This window comes from Lagopus muta, chromosome 13, assembly GCF_023343835.1.
Source record: "Lagopus muta isolate bLagMut1 chromosome 13, bLagMut1 primary, whole genome shotgun sequence".
Taxonomy (NCBI): Eukaryota; Metazoa; Chordata; class Aves; order Galliformes; family Phasianidae; genus Lagopus; species Lagopus muta.
Window position 1 is genome coordinate 12793220 of NC_064445.1, and position 20748 is coordinate 12813967.

The window sequence follows — 20748 nt, forward strand, 5'->3', positions numbered from 1 at the left end:
TTTGTAAAGCATGCTCTGTTCTGAACTGTTCTAGCTCAGAAGTAGCTCTGCTTCTAGTTAAATGCCACAGAGATGTTACTCATTTTGGATATTTCAGCTTATGCAAGGCCAGTGGGTATGAGCTTCTTTCACAAACTCCTGACTTTACTGGGAGACTGAGTGAGGGCTAACTGCTGTTGGTTACTGCCTGTTGAATCTCTTCACTCTTTGATTTTCTCTCGTTGGTTCAGTGTTTTTTCCTGTCACTTGTCTGATCTAAGGCACAAAAAAGATTACAACTACTTTCCTCTTGCATTTGCATGTGTTCAGCTGATATTAAGATGTGTGAGGATTTGGTTGCCTTTGTATAGCAGGAAGTTACAGAGTCCTCACTTGCCCCATTATGTACTATTTTCTGCAGTAGGGAGACTAGGAGCTGATCTCACTCTGTGTATTTATTAACTCTAAAAATCTGCTGGCTATCCAGGTATTCATTACTTGCTTTAACTGATCTAAACTAAGAGATGCATCTACTTCCTGTGATCCATATACAATCTCAACTGAACTTTTTTTTTCCCCTTCCTTAAAGCTGACAATTTGCTGATTTCACCCTTTTATCTTTGCCTGCCTGCAAATATGGGGAACTTATTTCACTGTTGGTAGCTATAAGTGCAAAACAAACAAGAGTCAGGCTTTTTTACCATCATCCTGTGAATTATGGGTCTCCTTTCTCCTGAAAGCAGCCTTGCTGTCTGAGGTATTCAGCCTGCATCCCTGCAGCTTGCAGTCGATTGATATTCCTATAGACTTGCAAGTCACCTTTCATCACCTTTGAGTCTTTGCCCCCTAGCATGCAAGTCTTTCGAAGGTCTAAGGGCCTTAATGACCCTCATTGTTATGGGAACCTTTGGTAATCTAACCTGCCTTTTTCTTCTGTATTTTAAGCTATTGCTCTTAAATGTCTTCTGCTTGATCTACTCAGGCGCTAATAACCGTGTCTCCTTTCCTTAGGTCAAGGGCAGCTTTTACATTCCACCCAAAAGGCACCACAGTTTGAGATGAGGAATTCAGAAGAACAAGCAGCTACGACAGTTTTACAACGCCTGCTGCAGGAGCAGCTCAGATACGGAAACCCAAATGACAACCGTAACCTTCTTGCCTTACACCAGCAAGCCACAGGAAATGCCCCCCCTTTCAACAGCACTGGGAGTCCAGCATCTCAGAACGAAGGGCTGAACTCCCAGGACCATCAGCTCGTGACTCATGCTGCCCGTCAGGAGCCCCAGGGCCAGGAAATACAGGTGGACAACAGCATCATGGAGAAGCAGCTCTCCCCGCGACTCCAGAACAGCGAGGATCTCCCGACCTATGAGGAAGCCAAAGTGCAGTCACAGTATTTCAGGGGCCAGCCGCATGCTAGTGTCGGGGCAGCGTTTTATGTAACGGGGGTGACCAACCAAAAGATGAGGACTGAAGGGCGGCCCACAGTTCAGCGGGTGAGCCCAGGGAAGGTCCACCAGGATGAAGGACTTAAGGACCTCAAGCAAGGACACGTCCGTTCCCTGAGCGAGAGGCTGATGCAGCTGTCCTTGGCCACCAGTGGTGTCAAGGCGCACGCGCCTGTCACGAGCGCACCACTCTCCCCTCTCTCTCCACTTTCTCCTCAGCAGTCGAGCGACCCTTATAAAAATTCTGGCTCCAGTGAGTTCTACAAGAACTCTGTGCAGCCGCCTTCCCAGCCCAGCATGAAAGGGATGGAGCAGAGGGGTCCTCCTCCGGAGTATCCTTACAAAAATGTGTCCACCCCATCTATGAACTGCAAACCTCAGGACTCGGGGCATTTCTATAGTGATCATCGCGTGAGCCAGCAGGGAAGATCCGATGGGCCTATGATGAGGTATCAACATCCCCCTGAGTATGGGTCAGTCAGGTAAGCAAGATCTTAAAATGGCAGCCAGATAAGAAAAGAAAGCATAAAACTCAGTCCACTGTTACCACTCCTGAGGTAGATTATCTTTCAGCAAAGATTTCATCTCTTTTGTATGAGACTATGTATTGTGTTCAGCTGCAGACGGTGTCTGGAAGAACTGTAAGCTCTTTCACTGGCTTAGCTAGAGAGACCTGACGCCTTTTAGAGAGGAAAAAAATGCACAACCAAAAAAAAAAAAAGCCCAAACAAAAAACAACAGACCAGCTTGATTTTATGGCAAGGGGAAGTTTAATGCAGCTCCAGAGCCGTGCAGAAGGCTTGCTTTAAGGAAAGGGGAAAAAAAGGTTGTGGTGTGATTCATTCTAGAAACTTGCAGTTACTTATTGCAGTACTTAAGCTGTGCTTTAATTACATCTGCCAAGGGAAAGTATTTATTTTTTTTTTTAGGTTCAAGCTGCACCTAAATGCCACATAGTAAAGAAGAAAGTGAGTGAAATCACTAATGGTGTGGGGAACAAAAATGGCCAGAGCTTCCCTTAGAGTTTTCCAGATTTTTCAGTGGGCCAGCACGTAGGAGTAGAAAGCGTGTGCTTTGTTTCTCATTCAAGACTTGCTTGTTTGGCTTTTGTTAATTTTCCTTGCACAATTTGAGATCCCAGCCTGTTCTGGTTCTCTCTAGATTAGAAAGTAGATTTGGCTTGAGCCAAACGCTGATGGCCACGTGGGTGAAGATGAAGTTTTATTCACATGGATTGAAAATATGGCTCTCCTTTACCTGCTTCCTTACTGTCTCATCTCTATCCAAGGCTGGGGAGAGGGAACTTTGGTATTATGATTTTGGCCTGGCTTTGAATCTAAGAGAGTAATACAAAGGAGCAACAGGAGGGTATTGCTACAGAAGAAAATGGTGAGGTCTCTCTGCATTTATGTTTGCACATACTGTGTTGTGTTTTCAGGGGAGTGGGAGGAAGAAACCAGTCTGTATTTGGGAACAGAGTCTGAGCTTTGGAGAATTTGAATCTGCTCAGAACCTTCTTAGTCCTATGGGGAGCTATTTTCAGAGTTTGTCCACCATTGTTTGTGATCTGAAATGACTTCAGCAGCATACAAGCCTGATGAAAAGGCCCTTTGATCTGGCTAAATAAATAATAAAGAGGCCAGGAAGAGGGGAAGTAAAGGGTTTGGGGGGGGTGGTAGTGATTGTCGAAGCTCATTGCAAATCTTTTTGAAAATTCAAAGGCCTCAAATCTGCACGCAGGGGAAGGAAACAGATCCTTAGTGCTTGTGCTGCATCATAAATGCTCCTAATATTTAATATAGTGAGTCTGAGACATTGCCTGCTTGCTGTGCAAGGGAGAGGTATTTGAAAACATGCCAACAGTCAGCTCCTCTAGACAGGGTGATTTTTGTCTGTATTGGATGGATCCTGGCTGCTTGGAAAAAAGAGGGGGGAGGAGGAGAAAGGTTCAGCTGGCGAGGTTTCCAGTAGGGGAAGCAACTGAAATTTGTCTTCAAAGCACTGGGAATCTAATGAGGTTACTTTTTAACCTAAATAGCTGTACAGAGAAGAGGTTTCCTTTGCAAGCGAATGCTGAAGCAGTAGAACAATTGCAAGACTAATCCATAAATTACAGAGCAGCGTAGTGAAGGAAGGGAGAGAGTCCTCTCCCATATTAAGAGAAACAGTCATTTAGACAAGAAATCTTCTCTGCTACCAAAGGTGCAGCTGGGCAGTGGCATGAGCATTTTAAAGGCACATGACTGTGAGGAGTGTGTTTGCCTGGCACCTGACAGTGCGTCTTCGCAGCCCCTCTGCAGCGATAAAGTATTTTCAGCCGCTGCAGCTTTCCTGGGCTGCAGCTCTGTTTATCAGGATTAATTGGGATTGGTAAACGTGTGCATTTTTTGAACTGCACGGCAAGGAAACAAAGCCCCTTCTTTCTGCTGGCGAAGCCACACCCTTTTCTGCGGGTTTTCCCCTCATTGTTCAGGGGAATTTGAGGGTGACCTAACGATGCGGTTAAATAAAACCCGTTGAGCAAGATAAACATTGGGGAATTCACGACATTCTCATGCTTCACCCTCCCCGCTCTGGGAAAGGAATGGGCTGTGTGGTAAGTTTAAACCAGTCTGCAAACAGTTTGCCTCACCTGCTCCTGGGCGGCGTAAGTTTGGGAACATGTATGTGTTTGTAGCAGTGTTGGTTTAATGTAAATACTGGGCATGCCAGGGGCATCTGCGCTGCTATTTGGAAATTGTAAAGTTCAGAAGAGGACTGGCTGCATGCAAAGCTCCAGAATCCCATTCTCTCCTTGATATTTCCATTGTACCTAAGCACCGGTGATGCCACGAATGTTCAGGTCTAAGAGGAGCCCTGGCCTCAGCGTGCAGCGGTTGTGTCCCCCATGGCAGAACTGGGACGAAGGGGCTGGTTGGATTCAGCCTTGTGCACTGAGGAGCCTTGCTGCCTCCGATTCCAGCGCCATCCCCCGCCCAAGTGACCGAGTGCTGCTGGGATTAATCCCGCTGACTGCACAGAAACTTTTTAAGAGCTTGTCCCATAATTAGTAAATCCCTTCTGTGTCCCACGTTCCCCCGAGCAGCATCAAAGCGGGGATAATCAGGTGCGGCATGGAGGCAGAACAAAACCGCATCAGTTTGATTTCAGCCGCCTGGCTGAGCGGAGCCTGCTCCCTCCTGCACTCTGTGTCCTGGCTCACAGGGAGGGCTGGAGGCAGTGGGGACCCGTGATGGCTTGAGCCTGATGTAGCAGGAGAAGCTGGGAAGGCAAAAATGGTTTTTAACAATCCAGAGACCTTTTCTGCTCTCTTCATTTTTCTGCCCGCCCCGCTTTGCTCCTCTGCGCATAGATCTTCTGCATGGCTTGGTTCCTGTAATCCTGGCAGCCTCTGCACTCCTGTTGGCTGGGTTTGCTTGCAGAGCCGTATCTCTATCTTTGTGACTTAAAAGCTAATGTGACCCTTGTAGTTGCGGAGCCATAAATCCACAGTTGTACTTGGCCCGTGTGGCGTGTTTCTCCAGTCTTTGCCAGGGACTGTAAAGGAAGCGGAGATTCTTGTGTCATAGCATTCAAAATGAAGTGGCCCTTAAAGTTCTTTTCTCAAGCTTAAACATTTCTAGGAATTATTGCAGGGTTGTTTTCGGTGTTTGAGGTGTTTATGAGAGCAAGGCAAATTGAAAGATACTGAGTAATTTTGTTTTTCAAGTATTTCAAGAGTCTGTCTGCATTTTTGCATGATATAATTGCAATTACTGCTGCAGGTTACCTGGGGACAGTTTCTCTCATGGAGAAGAGTTTCTGCTACCTTTCTATCAGCAGTTCTGTGAAGTGACCCCAGGAGTGATTTGTACCTTAAGATTTAGGATTCTGACTTAAAAAAATCTCAAGCAGTACCATTGGGTTCATCTGCCTTCCTAAATAAACTCCACAATTCTCACATTAATCTGAGGGAAGGGTCTCAGAGCTGGGTATTTTGAAGTGTATATATGAGAAGAATATATATGAGAAGAATATGTATGTAAGTATTTTGTGAGACAGAATTGAAAGTAGCGAGGATACTAAAAAGTTCTGTAAATGTGCAGATGAAGGTTTTCATAGAAGATCTTGAAAGGCTGAGACGTCACTGTGGGGTTACTGGGAAATATTTTTTTTAAACATGGGCTGTATCAGCCCTGTTGGATAATCTTGCTGGGAATTTGTGTCACTTTGGAAACTCTGAAGCTGTTGGTAATGCAACAAAATTGGGACTTCCAGCTCTCATGTTGTAGCTTGAACCTGTGAGATTGCTGTATTCTGAAGATGTGAGAGGCTTTGGATGTGAGTGCCAAAATGCTGGAAATGTTGGAAATGTATCTTGTTTAGAAATACTTGGCCATGATTTCCTGGAGTTCTTTACAATAGATTTTTTTTTTTTAAAGTTGTTTTTGAGCATGTCAGTACAAGGAGGGTCCCTTCAGAATTTAGCTGCCATTGTTGCATCTTCGACCTCCTTTCCTTTGAGTTCCTCTCTTTAGGGCTCAGATGCTGTGGAAACAGCAAGGTTCTGATGGCAGGATGACAAGATGCATTTACTGAAATATCCCAGATTGTCAGCATCCCTATCTAAAGAGTCCCCAGGCTTATATTACCAGCACATGCAGATTGGGTTAATCCTATCTGAATAACTGCTTCAAGTTGTTTTCAAAAAGAGTTTTGTGAATTCAAAATGGGAAAGGTTTGTTTTCAGCCAGGAGGCAGACTGGCAACATATGTATTTTGATCTAACCTCTGCAGGCCATCACAGATTGTCACAACAATTAGTCCTTAATTGATTAAAAAAATCAGAGGAACATGACATCATGTAAAGAGAGAGTTGGAGGAGCTGGAGAGTGTGTGAAGATGCAAAGTTTTAACTAACCTGAGTGAGCTGAGAACGGTGTTGGAAACCACCTGAGACAAACTAGATGACCTTGAGCACATCCTGTGTTGGTTTTTGCCTTATTCTTCGTTGTGAGAACTGATGAGTAAAAGTAATGAAATAAATGCACTAAGTGGGGCTGACCTGCCAGGAGAGGAAGAACCAAATTGCTGCTACTAATTTGAACATTCCTGAGGAAATTACTTGCACAACTGTCTTATGCGTAACCCCTGAGATCCTTGTGCCACGTGTAATCATTCCTGGGAAAATGCAGCTCCTGAAATGATGATGCTGTTGGGGGCCACAGTCACCTGAGTGGGAGGAAGGGAAGAACAGTAACTAGAGCAGTAATTATTTGTTTCTTCCCAAGTGTGAGAATGAGCAGATTTGTTTCCCCATTAAAGAACTTGAATGTCACCTTGAGGGTTTCTCTGCACCTTCTCTGCTGGAAAGCAGGGAAAATGAGATGCAGCTCTGAAATGGTGAACCCTGCCTGAGAACGTATTGACTCCTACGTGCACTGGCAGCCAGATGTGAGTAATACAGACGTTTCCTCTTTGGACGGGTATGAAGAGTTGATGCGTTCGCTCTGCACAGGACAGGAAGGATGATGCCGAGTGTTTGCACATAGGCTGAGAAGCCCGTTGTGTAACCCTTTGGCTTCCAGTTCAGGTCCACATCTTCTGCCATTAACTGACACATGGCTAACCCTCCTGGTGTGGTGGGAGAGCAGTGCTGGGGGCTGCTGTGAACATCAGTATCCCTGGTGTGCTCAGCACAGCCATTCCGTAGGGTCCTTCCTGTGAGCACAAACAACCACGGGGGTATTCTGCAGCAGCTCCAGACAGGTGGAGCAGTGTGTACTTTTCCAGCTGCAGGGTTCAACTGCAGCCCAGAGGATAGGAAATTTTATCAGAACAGAACTGCAGAACTGAACTGCCAGAGTGGGTCTGCATCAGCCTGAGTTCTGTGCTTGAGAAGAAACTGGCTGGAGAGGGTAGACCTCAGCTGCTAGTGTAAAGAATGTCTAGAGAAGTTAGAGATTGAATGTCATGGGAAGAAGCAGCAAAGCCTGCCCTCTGAGATCATCCAAGTACGGTAAATCCACGGTTTCTAAAAAAGGTTTTTTCAATGGTAACATAGCAGAGCTTAAAATGGGGATCTCCAGAGTCCATGAAACGTGAGCTGGAGTTAGTTCTCTGCAAGCGTGTTGCAGATGTCTCGATCTGTGTTTGATATCCTCTGGACGTTACTGTTAGGAACAATGAGCACACTTACTACGTTGGACAAAAGGCTCCTTCTAACTCTTAGGTTTGTTTTCACGTCCTTTAACTGTCTGATTTGACCAGGCGTGTTGGTTGATGCTTGGGAAAGCTTGCACCACTGGTGCTGGCCTGGCAACAGGGAGCTTAGCCAATTCCTTTAACTTCGTATCCTTAATTACTGAAGAAGATTAATTGTTTTCTATTTAAGAGATTGCATTTTTCAGGACAAAAGAGAAGTCCTCAGCTCAGCCATTTTATTCATAGTTTGTGGAAAAAAAGTAAAAATAATTTTTGCCAGTGGTTGCTGATGGAATTTCTCTTAGTGTTTCTATATAAAATAGACACACGATTACGACCATCACATACTTAGAATTGATTTTCTGGTACCAGATTGATTTTTGAAGCATTTATTTAAACAAATGTATATTCAAAGCCCTGAACATGAGGGGTTTCCATGTGGAAATACCTGTGAATAGGGGCTATACAGCTCATGCCTTTATCATTTGGTTCATGCATCATCTATGTGACTTTGATGGAGTTTCTGCTCTCTGTTTTCCAGGCAGAACCCAGATGTACAGCTGCAGTTACAACAGAGACCACCTCACCATCACAGTCCAACTTCTTCCTTGACATCTTTGGGATCTTTGACCTTGCTTCAGTCTCCACCGCCATCCAGGCTGTCCCCTTCCCAGCACCAGCAACCCCTGACTCCAAGCCAGGGAGATCCTGGCATTCTGCCACGGACCCAGCAGCCTTTCTTGTCAAACCAAGTCCATCAGGGAGATTTGTACCGACTATGCCAGCCTTTCCTTGGCCCGCAGCAGCAGCAAGGCGATTCCTATTCAGTGATGTCCCGCGCTCAGCAGATACCTTCCCCATATCAGCAGATGCAAGTAGATCCTTTTGCCATAGTTTCCAGGGCCCAGCAAATGGTGGAAATCCTGTCAGAAGAAAACCGGTCTCTACGACAGGAGCTGGATGGGTGTTATGAGAAGGTAGCCCGACTGCAGAAGGTGGGTGTTCTTGAATGTCAGACACTCTCCTGTGTCTGGTATATATACCATAATTGAATAATCTAATCTGCAGTTGTTTAACATTGCTTGCTTAAGAGATTGATGTATCTACTTCAGTCTTTTATATGTAGATAGAATAATTGTATCCTGTCCCTTTGGGCAGTCCTTAACTTCATCGGAAGATGGAATCAAAGCCTTCAGTTTTATTCTGACAGGTAATTGACCATGCTCAAAAGAGCATCCTCATCAGTTGTCTCAAATAGGCTGGCTGCTTGGCTTGCTTAATTAAAGCTAGTGTTTTTATTTCCAGGATAGCAGCAGACTTTGTTTTCCCATCAGTTTGAAAGAGTTTAGAGACTGTGGGAAGGGTTCATCTGAGCTGACTTGAGTACATGGTCACACAAGTAGACACCAGGGAGCATGACTGCAAAACTGACTGGCAGGACATAGTGCAGGAGAAGTACTGCTGCTATGGCTACATTAGAGACATTTGGATTGCAGGGCTGAAACTAACACTTTGTCACTGGAGTCACTTAAAAAGCCTTCCCTCAGTACTGCACAACTGCTACGAAAACTTAGAAGTCTCTTTGGATCAAGCTATTTACCACCTTTGGCTTTATGGAACAAGTAGAATAGGTGATGATAAAGCCCTTCTCCCGTACATTAAAAACAGTAATAAAAAGCTCCAATGAGAGCCATCACTAATAAGCTTGAGGGATATTTTCATTGCAGCCTTTTAGAAATAACTTCTGGATGACCAGCAGTTTAAAGTTGCACAGCCAGTCAGCCTTGCTTTGCTTTGCAGCTGTGAAAAGGCTAATGCTGCTTGTAGCCTAGGACTTTGTGGGCCTGTCTGTGCTCTTTGCACTGAGCAGTCTCCAGGACCATAAAAATGTGTGTCTGATTAAAACACTTGTTTGAGTTCAGATGACCAGTGTGGCTTCCCACGCTGATTTATTTCCTACGTTGCCTCTTTCCAGGGACATATGTTCATTGTGTTGTATTTTATTTGGAAGGTTCCTCACCAGGAAATGCTTTAGAGAAATGTTTGACTGCTTCCTGATAATGAAAGAAGGGTACCAATGATCTCCCTTCCATGCCCCTATTGATCTCTTAGTACGTGCATCCATACTTTTGTAGCAGTGCAAAGCTGTGCCTGGCAAGGAGAGTTAGAAGTGAATGTTCCCCTGCTCTGGGTGATCAGCTGCTTGCTGCAGCTTAAATCAAGCAGCTTTACACTGAAGGCTAGAAGGAAGGAGAAAACTTATTTTACTACAGTCGTTTATGTGTGCCTTTGTTCCACCCTCCCCCCAAGTTAAGTAGATGGAATATTTTAAAATACAACTAAGATGTGGAAGTGTAAGCATAGAACATCAGGAGGTTTTATTGTGAATTTTGGACTGTAACAATTACAGATCAGCAGAGTTCATCAGCAGTGTAGGATCTGCTACTAGCATTTTTTAGTATAGGTTGACTTTCTTGTTCTATTTTATTTAACCAACTCAGTATCACATTAGCTACTTCTTTACTTCTTTAGTATATATCTTTTTTTTTTGCCCAAACTGATACTAATATCAAACAGTTCTGGACATACAAAAGAAAAGTAGATGACATTTGCACTTCTTCAGTTCACTGTATTAGTGCTCTGATTGTGTTGGGGAAGTAGAACTAGAGACTGGAAGCGGGGTCCAGATTTTTGTTCCAGCCACTGGTATTCTTAAGGAGGATCCCTCAGAAAATGAGATTCTGTCATTTCGTTTGATGTGTAGCTGCATTTTATCTCAACAAAGAAAACAAGAGAAGGCAATCTCCTTTCTGAGATTAAATGAAACGAATTGTAAGTGATAAAATAGTGTGTGCTTGTTTTCACTTCCACTGCAGCTGGAAACAGAAATTCAGCAAGTTTCAGAGGCATACAAAAACCTGGAGAAATCATCCTCTAAGCGGGATGCCCTGGAGAAGGCCATGAGAAACAAGCTGGAAGGAGAAATTCGTAGGCTTCATGATTTCAACAGGGATCTGAGAGGTGAATGAAGTAAAACTTTTCTTCAATGTTGTATTTTTACTGTTGTTCTTACTCATCAAGCCAGTGTGTTGCCATGGGAGTCGTCGTGTCTGCTGACGCAGTTGGATGTGACTGGATACTGGGGTATATTCAGTAGTCTGGGATTTTAAGCATTTGCTGAGAGTATGAGAAGACAGGTTTAGAAGAGTGCTGGTGTCTCATTTCTAGCCTGTTTCTCATTGAGAAGAAACGTGATAAGCCAAATGCCATAAACCAGATGCAGGCCTGGAATTCTCTTGTCTTACTATCCTAGACAAAATTTGTACAATTTGTTCAGTTTATCCAAATGGGAAGATGCTTTGCTGACTGCCTAATCCCACACCAGGCATGTTCACTTTATTTCCTGTCCAATGACCTCTCTGCACTGACATACAAATTGCAGTGTCTGTTCTTCCTGAAGGTCTTGTCATTCCTTATCAACATAGGCATCTGGTTTTTTGGATCCCTTTTCCAAAGTGAGATGTTGTTAGTGTCTGGTTCTTGCTAAGAGGCTGAGGCTGCACAATGGCTGGCAGTGGAGAGTGGTGTTGAATGGTATTTGACCTTAATATGAGTCAAAGTTTTTAACATTAGTTTGAAAGGCGAAAAACAACTGCAATGTTAGATCTGTGAAAGTGTATAATTGGTTTTGTAAAATGGAAGTTTAATTTTTTTCCGAAAGCCATCTGATTGTCCTACATGTCATCTTCTTCCTCTGTCTGTGGTCTCGGAGTAAGATCATGTTTTCAGAAGCTAAAAAATATGCATCCAAAATATGAGGCCATAAATTGCCCAGTGCTAGTGAGAGAGACAGTACACAAAGGCCTGCATTAAATAATTTTATTCATAATAAAACACTGCATAAATATTTCATTTTTATTTTCATAATCTGATACAAATTTCTAGTAGCCTACAGCAGCAGAACTGCTAAGCTATCCCTGGGATTTCATGTTTTTCTCTGAAGTCAGGTAATTAGACAACAGTGGTTTAATCTTCAAACTATTAAGATGTAGTGGAGGATTATAAGGGAATCTTTTAATTACGTGGGGAGATTTATTTGTGTGGGAAAAATGAGTTTATTTGAAGAGATTTTTGAAACCATTTTTTATGAAATTTGTGACACAGAAGACTGAAATGTATCAGCTCTTCATACTGAATCCTATAGGGAATCTCAACATCTATAAAAATAGAAAAAAATGAACATAAATTAGGTTACAATTGTTTAAAGGATTTTTTTAACTCTGTTTAATCTGTTTTGTCTCCTTCAAAATATTTTCTGAAGGACGTAATTAGAAACATTTAAGAAATGAGTGGCAGCTTTTGATAGTCTTTTCACTTTGACTGTGTAGAAGATCCACTCCCTGAGCTTGCAAGTCTTTAATGCTTGAAAGTTTTTTGATTCTTTAGCATTTCTTTTCTTGACAAATTCTGCAGAACGTATGGAGACAGCCAACAAGCAGCTTGCGGAGAAGGAATTTGAGGGGTCTGAAGACAATCGGAAAACCATCTCTCAACTCTTTGCACAAAGTGAGTTATACAGTCATTATAGGTCATTAGGAGTGCTCTGGTCACTCTTAAAAGGATAAACATGCAGCAGATGAATGTAGGAAACTGACAGATCTGACCTACCAGGACTGAAACTGGGGCACTGGCAGTCCAAAACTGGCAGTGCAGAGAGGAGGACAGATTTAAGGATTCTTTTTCTGTCAGTATGTACAGTCTATCTGATGGTGTTTGCTAGAGATTTTGGAGCAAATGTAGTGTACGGTTGCGTTGTAAAAGTAGTGTTTACTCCATAATGTGTAATAGAATTTGAGCAACCATTTTCTTCCCTGAAAGCTTTGGAATTAAACCTTCCCAGACTGCCAAAAATCCTGGCATGACTTAGGGACAGCGGGACTGGAACCTTGAAGGTCTCCCATCTCTCTCTCCTCTTTAATTTGCTGCTCACTATACGGCTCAGCACAAGCAGGGGGAATTAAAAATGCCTGCAGTATGTTGTGCTGCGTGTCATGAATTCTGTGTGCAGCAGTGGATTTATCACAGGGCAAACCAAAATGACAGATGTGAAATGCTGCTTTTCCTTTGTACAAGAATGTCTCAAGGCTGATGGCAGCGAGCCAGCTTTCCTTTCATTCCGTGCTGCACCCCACCCTTCTGACAATGCTTACTTTTTCACAATTGTTATATAAAGGTAATGCAATAGAAAGTAATATTGCAAAATAGTGATTTTCTATGACGTAACACGAGCTGCTTCTGCTCTGACAGATGCTGGTATCCCCCTCTTGTGTTGTCTTCAGCTTATTCCTTGTGGCTTACATTGCAAGCAAAAAGCTGTCAGTGTGTGAGTTCTGCTCTCCTGGTGGTAGTGGGAAATCTGTGATTGTACTCTGGCTTTTAGGATTTCATAGCTTTGCCCAGGGAGGTGGGAAGGCCAAAGCTGTGAAGCCTTAGGTGCCATTTCTACTTCTGGATGCACGTGGAAAGCTTAGTGCTGTGTTTTATCGATCCCAGCATTTCTTGGGATACTGTAGGCACTTGTTGGTGAGGCAGAACTCATTTGAAGAAAAATCTGGAATAAAACCTCCAAAAGCTTTGCTGCAAGCACTTACAGATTAACAGAGTGCCGGCACTGATTGATACCTTCTGGCGTAATGCCACCCTACCTCATCTCTGCCCATCTTCTGCAATACGTTTTAAACATGCTGACACTGTCAGCGGCTCATTTCCTGGGTGGAGGAGAAGTGCTAGGATGGGAAAGATGGGGAACTGAACAGAATAGGCTGGTACTGGCATTAGCCTTTATCCTTGTCTCTTATGTCCAAGGTTAGCTCTGAATCGCAGTTGGAATTTGCTATGCAGAGCTCTGAGGTGCTGCTGGTTGAGAGGTTTCTTCTGTAACCTATGTGTGGGCTGCATCAGTTCCCTAGCAAAAGGGAATCTTTAGCTGTTCTGTATTGCTAAAGCTTTGCTCTTGGCTCTTCTGCTGGCAGAAGGAAGGGAGTAATTGTGGTTCTGTAAATATAGTTATGCACATGCTTGCACAAATGTGCCTGTGTACTCCATATGCAGTCTGTCCTAACACCCAGAATCTAGTTCCTGTTTTTCAAGCCTTGCTCTCCTTGTCCTCATTCCTTTGTCGTGGGATATTACTTTCTGGAATGTAGTTTCTCTGGTGTTGTCAGTGCTGGGCGTAGATCACTGCAGGGAGTATTCTGTGGTTATGTATCCAGTGAGTATGTTAATGTTATCATTGTAGCTGGTTGGCATGAGCTGGGAATGACAGCATAGGCAGAGGACATCAGCTTTGTGTTGTGGCTTTGCCTTACACTCTTGTGTGATAATTTCATCAGTTCCAAGTTATTTTATCCTGCATGTTTTGTTTTTTTTTGTTTTGTTTTTTTTTTGTTGTTGTTGTTGTTTTTGGTTGTTGTTGTTTTTTGTTTTGTTTTGTTTTTTTTAATGAAAGCAGTTAACCTGTTCCTGACACACAAAGCATGGGCACTCCCACTGTGTCCAGCACTTTCTGGAGTGCAGCAGAAAGGGAATAAGTGCATGCATCAGTACAGGTTAGGGGCTGACCTGCTGCAAAGGAGCTCTGCAGAGAAGGACCTGGGTGTCCTGGTGAATAACAGGATGGCCATGAGTGAGCAGTGATCCCTGATGGCCAAGAGAGAGGCCAGTGGAGGGCCACAAAGATGAAGAGGGGCCTGGAGCATCTCCTGTACAAAAAAAGGCTGAGAGATCTGGGGCTGTTCAGTCTGGAGGAGAGAAGGCTGAGAGGGGATCTCAGCACTGTTTACATAAATATCTAATGGGCAGTATCAAGTGGATGGGGCCAGGCTTTTTTCAGTGGAGCTCAACAACATGATGGGCACAGACTGGAACAGAGGAAATTCCATGTGAACATGAGAAAATGCTTAGAGGGTGACAGCAGTGGAACAGGCTGCCAGAGAGACTGGAGTCTCATTCTCTGGAGTTATTCAGAATCACAGAATTGTAGGGGTTGGAAGGGACCTCTGGAGATCATCGAGACCAACCCCCCTGCCAAAGCAAGTTCACAACCCAGCTGGATGCTTTCTTGTGCAACCTTCTACAGGGAACCTGCTTTAGCAGGGGGGTTGGACTCAGTCATCTCCAGAGGTCCCTTCCAACTCCTGTGATTCTGTGACCAGCCACTGTGCTTGGAGTGGCTTTAGAGCACTAAGCATGAGCTCTCAGTACTGGGCAGAAAGCTTTGTTGAACTGCAGGTGTGTTTTAAGTAGTGACAGGACAAATACAGGTGCGTAGGTCCTGGCCCAAATGTTTTTAAGGGCAGTAGAGGAGAACCAAGGAGTTTTCCTTGCTTGTTCCTCTGGTGAAGCTGACTGCCAAGTGGGGTGAGTGCATGTTCTCTTGAGAAGGTGGGCAACTGCCCCAAGCAGAACACCTTTTCTTCACACCATGTCCACAAGCAGGAGTACAACGTCTTCAGTCACAAAAGCTTACCATCTATCCTCCCCAGCCAGGGATATTAAAACTACCCAGTTTGTTTTCTAGTGTTGAAAGCTCAGAGGTGAAGAGGTGCCAAGTTTTGCTAACCATCTGTATAATCAGAGCAAATTACCTAACTGTACTGAGTGATACATCTTCTATTCCTCCATGCTAGCATTGTGGCATATTGTTACTTGAAGGTAACATGCTTGTTTTTCAGGGTTACAAATTCTTCCTTGAAAGCCACATAATTTTTATCCCTTAAGCAATAGATTTGTGTTCTGTGTCTTGTGACAAGTTGCCCCATCTTTCCTTCACCTCTGAAGTAAAGAACTCCTGAAAGTTGAGTAGAGAAGAGTGCCTTCTGTTGGTAACTCTCACTTCCTTTTGGTAGACAAAGAAACACAGCGGGAAAAGGAGAAACTGGAAATAGAACTGGCAGCTGCACGCTCCACCAATGAAGACCAGCGAAGACACATTGAGATCCGAGACCAGGCCTTGAACAATGCTCAGGCCAAGGTGGTGAAACTGGAGGAGGAGGTAAGGAGGCTGGGAGAGAGAAACTGGGGTAATCTGCATTCCAGTAAAAGTGACTCTGGAAATAAGTTTATGTTGTGAAATAATAAGGAAATCTGCTAGCTTCAAAGCTGTTTATATCGGCTTAGCTTTGTGTTGGTTAGCTAAGCCTCTGAACTGCTCACAGATAAGCCACAAATCTGTGTTTTCTTGGAATTTCTGTCATCTGAGCAGCCACGTTTCATTTTCTTTTTGTTTTAACTGATAAAAATGGGCTGGAACTGAAATCCCAGCCCTCACAAATTCTTGAATTTGGCAGAAATTCAGATCTGGATGGACTTCTAATTAATAGCAAATGAATGCAGTTTGTCCCCTAGCCAGGTGTTCCACTCACACCAGGTTATCATGGCGCACAGTGCTGATCACTGTATGTGCCTAGTGTTTGTAATAAGCTGTGCATGACATGACCTTGGTTGTTTTCTTTCCCTTTCCTCCCAGGGGGGATAATGCAGTTGAGCTGCTTAGCTGGACAGCTTTCACAGTAGTTTCTTTTGTAGCCTTGTCCCTGTCATTCATGGCTCCCACTTCACAGCCCTTCTGCGTCATACTAACTGTCCTGCCTACTCCTTTCCTCTCAAAGGCTCCATTTCCTTGTCCCAGCCTCTGCTTCCTCTACTCCTACTCTTCCTCCATAGAGAGCCCCTGGAGGAAATTTCATGACCAGGCAGACTTCCTCTGCTGCAGGTTTGTTCTTTTCTTCAGTTCTGCCATCTGCCTGCCTACCAGCACTCATGATCACCCTCAGGAGTGACTTACATCCACCTGCATCTTGCTGTCTTGGAGACATTCCTCAGACCCCTCTCCTTTTCTGTTTTTCTTCTTCTCTGTTCAGGATCCATTTGTGCCAACAGAGGAGGAGTGGTCCAATACTTAGTGAGCATCTTCCTGTCATAACTTGCCTGTTTTCATTCTCTTCCAGGTACATATGCACTCATCTTATTTTAGTCTTCTCTTCTCTAAGCTTTATATTTGCCTCAGTAGTTTTTCCCCAAACCTCCTGTTGTTTCTTTCCCTGCTGTCCTTCATTTTTCCCCTTGCAGTATCATTTTAATCTCTACAGCTTCATGGAGGCCCTCCCTCAGTATCTCTTCTCCTGGAATTGCTCTGCCCATGTAGGATATGGATGCTGGGTTACCAGTCATCACACTTCAGTTATCTTTCTTTGCCATTCTCCACCTCTCTTTCCTATCTCCATCACATTAAATGTATTTCCAGGCCCACACACCATGGTTTATGCCATCCTGTTTCTCTTCTCCCCATTTTACTGATAGGGTGTCTCTCACCTTCGTTTGTTCCCAATTTCAAATAACCCCATCTTCCCCACCCCAAACAAGCACTGCTTTCTCCCAGGCTGCCCTCAGATTTGCTGCAAACCACTGGCAGGGCCACTTCAAAAGTATCCCGTGCTGGAATGCTTGCAGAGCTTAGTCCAGTGCTTAGTATCAACAAACTGGGGAGCCAGCTTCTGCACAAAACAAATTGCGATAGTGAAGAAAGACGAGCAGATTCAGAGGAATGCTTAAATATCACTGGCCACATTCAGCCTCATGCACAGCTGGCAAGTGCAGTGATTTCATTAGGATGGCAGTATTTCCTTGCGGACTTGCACCTTGGTGTCTCTGGGGACAGGGAGCATTAGGTATAGGGAAAACATGTGAGATGTTCTGTTTGGCTCTTTCAAACTCTTCTGTCCATTGATCCTGCAATGTGTGGAATATGCTTGCCTCCTATTCGGATTTCAGCAACTTAATGATTCTAAGAGTCTCACATATGACGAATCGAAGTACCCAGGACAACTTCATGGGTTCTCTCAAACTATTCACATGCTTGGAGCTGACTTGTGTGGAGATGCTATAATCAGCCAGGGCCAGCATACATAGCAGTTGACTAGGTCAAACTTCTATGTAGGGTTTCAGTCTTCAGAGGCAATAATAATTGTATGGTTTCTTTTCAAAAGACATATCGTTTTACTACAAAAAGTGGTTTTGGTGCTGATGCAAAGAACAGGGAAATAGGTAGGTAAATATGACTGAATTGCATAATAGCTTAAAAAATACCCAAACACACCTTTGCTGGTACAGAGTGAAATGCCCTACTTCAGATTGCATGAGGGTTTGTGGTCATTTGCATCCGACCTTTGCTCAGATCCCAGGGTGTACAGGAAGTGCCACCCTTCCTGTTGTAGATGAATATGGAACTGTCTCAGTGAGGGAGCTGGAATTAACTGTGCTTTTTCCTAGAGGTGAGGGGGAATAAGGGAAAAAGAAGGGATGAAGACTCACTTTTGCAGATTTTCCAAATCACTTTTTAATGAAATACTTAGGATTAGAAAGCATTTGTTGCCTCATTAGCTTTAAATTGTGGGAACTTCTGAAATCCCTGAGCTGTATGGTAACTTGCCGACGGACAGCCAAGCAAGCTGTGCTCAGGGCACCATTCACAAGGGAGTCTGAATGTCAGTCTGAGTCAGTGGTGTTCAGTGACCAAGATATATAAACAATTTGTCAATTATTTCTTCTGTTCCTGCCAGCCTCATCTGGGTTGCTGGTCCCTGTAATTGTCAGGAATTTCCAAACTAGTCCTGCAGAAGAGGGTGGAGTTTCTTACGCTAAGGCTTGGCAGCCGCTCTGGCTCAAGGCCTGAGGGGAGTGTGCATATTTCAGTTGCATCCTGTAATGCGAGTTTTCAGCTTTTTTTCCCTTCCGTTTTGACTTCCTATTGAGCAGAGTTACTCTGCCTTGTATTCAGCAGAACCTTTATGAAGAGAATATTTTATTTCTGTTGTAATGAGACTTATAAGCCATGTATCACAATGACTGAATTTGCGTTGGTATTGGAACTTACGTGTTCCATTTAAAACCCTTTGCCTGAATTGTGGGTTTGACAAAACCACCCATGTATAAAACGTATGTACTTCTCTACTCCTGTGGAGCTTTGGGAGCTTTATGCACACTGCATTTCTAGCATTCAAATTAGAGAGTAGGAAGAGATAAAGGAGTGGTAAAAGCAATGGAGAAAGGAATGGTCTTGGAGATACTTTGCTTTTGGAAGCAAAAATAGAAATTCAGAGTATTTCCCATGTCTATTAGCAATGGTGAGATGACTTGTCAAGTTTAGAACAATCTGCCATTAAAATTATGGAATTTGTTTTTGCCAAGTGCTAAAAGGGGTGAGTGATCATGGGTATTTAAAACAAACTTAAATATGCCTCTAGACAGGCTTGCAAAGTATGTATATGTTATATATGTTATTTTTAAACTTTACTACTTCTCTTCTATACATAAAAATACCCAGTAATTAACCCGTGTTCACATCTCTGTTTTCATTCTTCCCTTTAGTAGACGTTGCACAATAATGCTTAAGTCAGCAGCTTATTAAAATTATTGCTAGTGAAGTATGTCTGTTGTGTTTGTTGTTTTTTTTTTTATCAGAACTTCAGATTATTTCCATTACATGCAAGACTTTTGAGATAAATCGAATGTCTGTGAGGTAAAATGCTTGTTGGCTTAAAAATGTGTATCACAGAGATGGCTGGTGATAATATCTGCAGCTAATGCAGCTAAAATTTCTCACTTTGGAGCACAGGTTGCCATGACGGTCTCCATTCTGATTTGAATGGCTGCAGTGTGCAGCAGATGTGTAGCTGGGGGGTAGTCAAAGATGGCCCATGTCTGTCAAATTGTCATATTTCCATGCTTTAACCAGCATCTGCTAGCATACACCTTGAGAGCCTTTGGCAAGCAAAGCAGGTGGTTCAGCTTTGCTCTGGGCCAAAGGCAGAAAGGACTGTCCTGACCAGCCTGAGGCTCTGGCTAAGGACTGCTGTGTTGTGAGTCCTTGCCAGGCTGGTAGTATTGTACCAGGGAGTTTGGTGCAAAGTACTTGGCCTAGATATTGGGAGTTCAACTGCTACTACTTTTACACTTTTTCTTAGCAAAATTATTTCATTTTTGTTTTAGTGCTTTGATCTGTACTCCCTTGCTTCACTACTTTACAAAACCACCATTTTAATGAGTGCTTTAAGGAGGCAGTTTTGAAAAATAGTGACTACAACCAAGAAGACATTTATAGCTATTCTTTGCTATTCTTATACCTATTCCTTGCAATAGAAAAGACTCGGCATTCTCTTTCATGATTGCAAATTAGGGTTAGAGGGAGGGAAGAAGCTTGAGTGAAATATTTTTTCTCCAAGTGGCTTGTATTTAGAGACTGTAAGATCTGTCAGCTATCACAGTTCAACATAAAACAGATATCAGAGCTAAGATACTATATTCATTTCCAACTCAGCTGTTGTGAACAGGAATTGTGCACTGTGTCTGATAACACCGGGGGTTCTGTTTGAGAGGGGACACAGAAATATCCATTTGAAATGACAGCTATTGTACTTCATTTATTATATCTGAGATACTTTCAGAACAGAGCTGTGGCTCGTAAGGAAGTAACCCATAGGAGAGTTTGTGTGCTTGAAGGTTTGTCTTTTTTTCTTTTTCTTTTTCCCTAATTACTTCTGGGTCTATAAAAAGATATTCCAGGCTTTGTAACCTCTCCTTTCAGGACAGAGTTGCTTTCAAAGGGAACAACTTTTTGGATGTTGTCTTGTTGTGGATGAGTAGGGTAGTCAGGAGAGAAAACTCCCCTTCTTCCCTGTAGCTGCTGTGTGTGTCTAATGACCTGTTCTTGTAACGACGCAGAACTGGCTTTTTATTGCCGTGTCTCTACCTCCCATACTCTGCCTGTTAGTAATTTTCCAGAGGTGGCTGTGAAAGTTCTAACTTCTTTTAACACAAATGAATGGAGAGACAACATTATGACATTCCCATGCAACAAACATTGCTCCCCAGTAAGAGGATAGTGTTACTAAATTGCTTCAGCATGCATTCTTGCTGAAGCCAGTGGCGCCTTATTGGGCCTAAATTCAAACACTGAGGGTTCAAAGGCATCCTAGAGGAATATATTCCAACTGCAGGAGGGAGAGGTGGTTTAAACATGCTTGTTGTCCTTTTTCTGTACTACATTTCTGCCATAGCAGTCAAATTCTTGTGGGGAAAC

General features: G+C 43.4%; 1 protein-coding gene across 7 annotated transcripts in view; it reads left to right on the top strand.

Annotated features, from left to right (window-relative positions):
• Positions 1-20748, top strand: part of AMOT (angiomotin) — a 61106-nt gene that overhangs the window by 24005 nt on the left and 16353 nt on the right. For all 7 annotated transcript variants that reach the window (XM_048960084.1, XM_048960087.1, XM_048960086.1 and 4 more), the window contains 5 exons: positions 991-1909; positions 8152-8605; positions 10487-10631; positions 12084-12176; positions 15518-15663. In XM_048960084.1, the coding sequence (XP_048816041.1) occupies positions 1038-1909; positions 8152-8605; positions 10487-10631; positions 12084-12176; positions 15518-15663 (1710 nt within the window). In that variant the 5' untranslated portion in view covers positions 991-1037. The remainder of the gene's footprint in view (positions 1-990; positions 1910-8151; positions 8606-10486; positions 10632-12083; positions 12177-15517; positions 15664-20748) is intronic.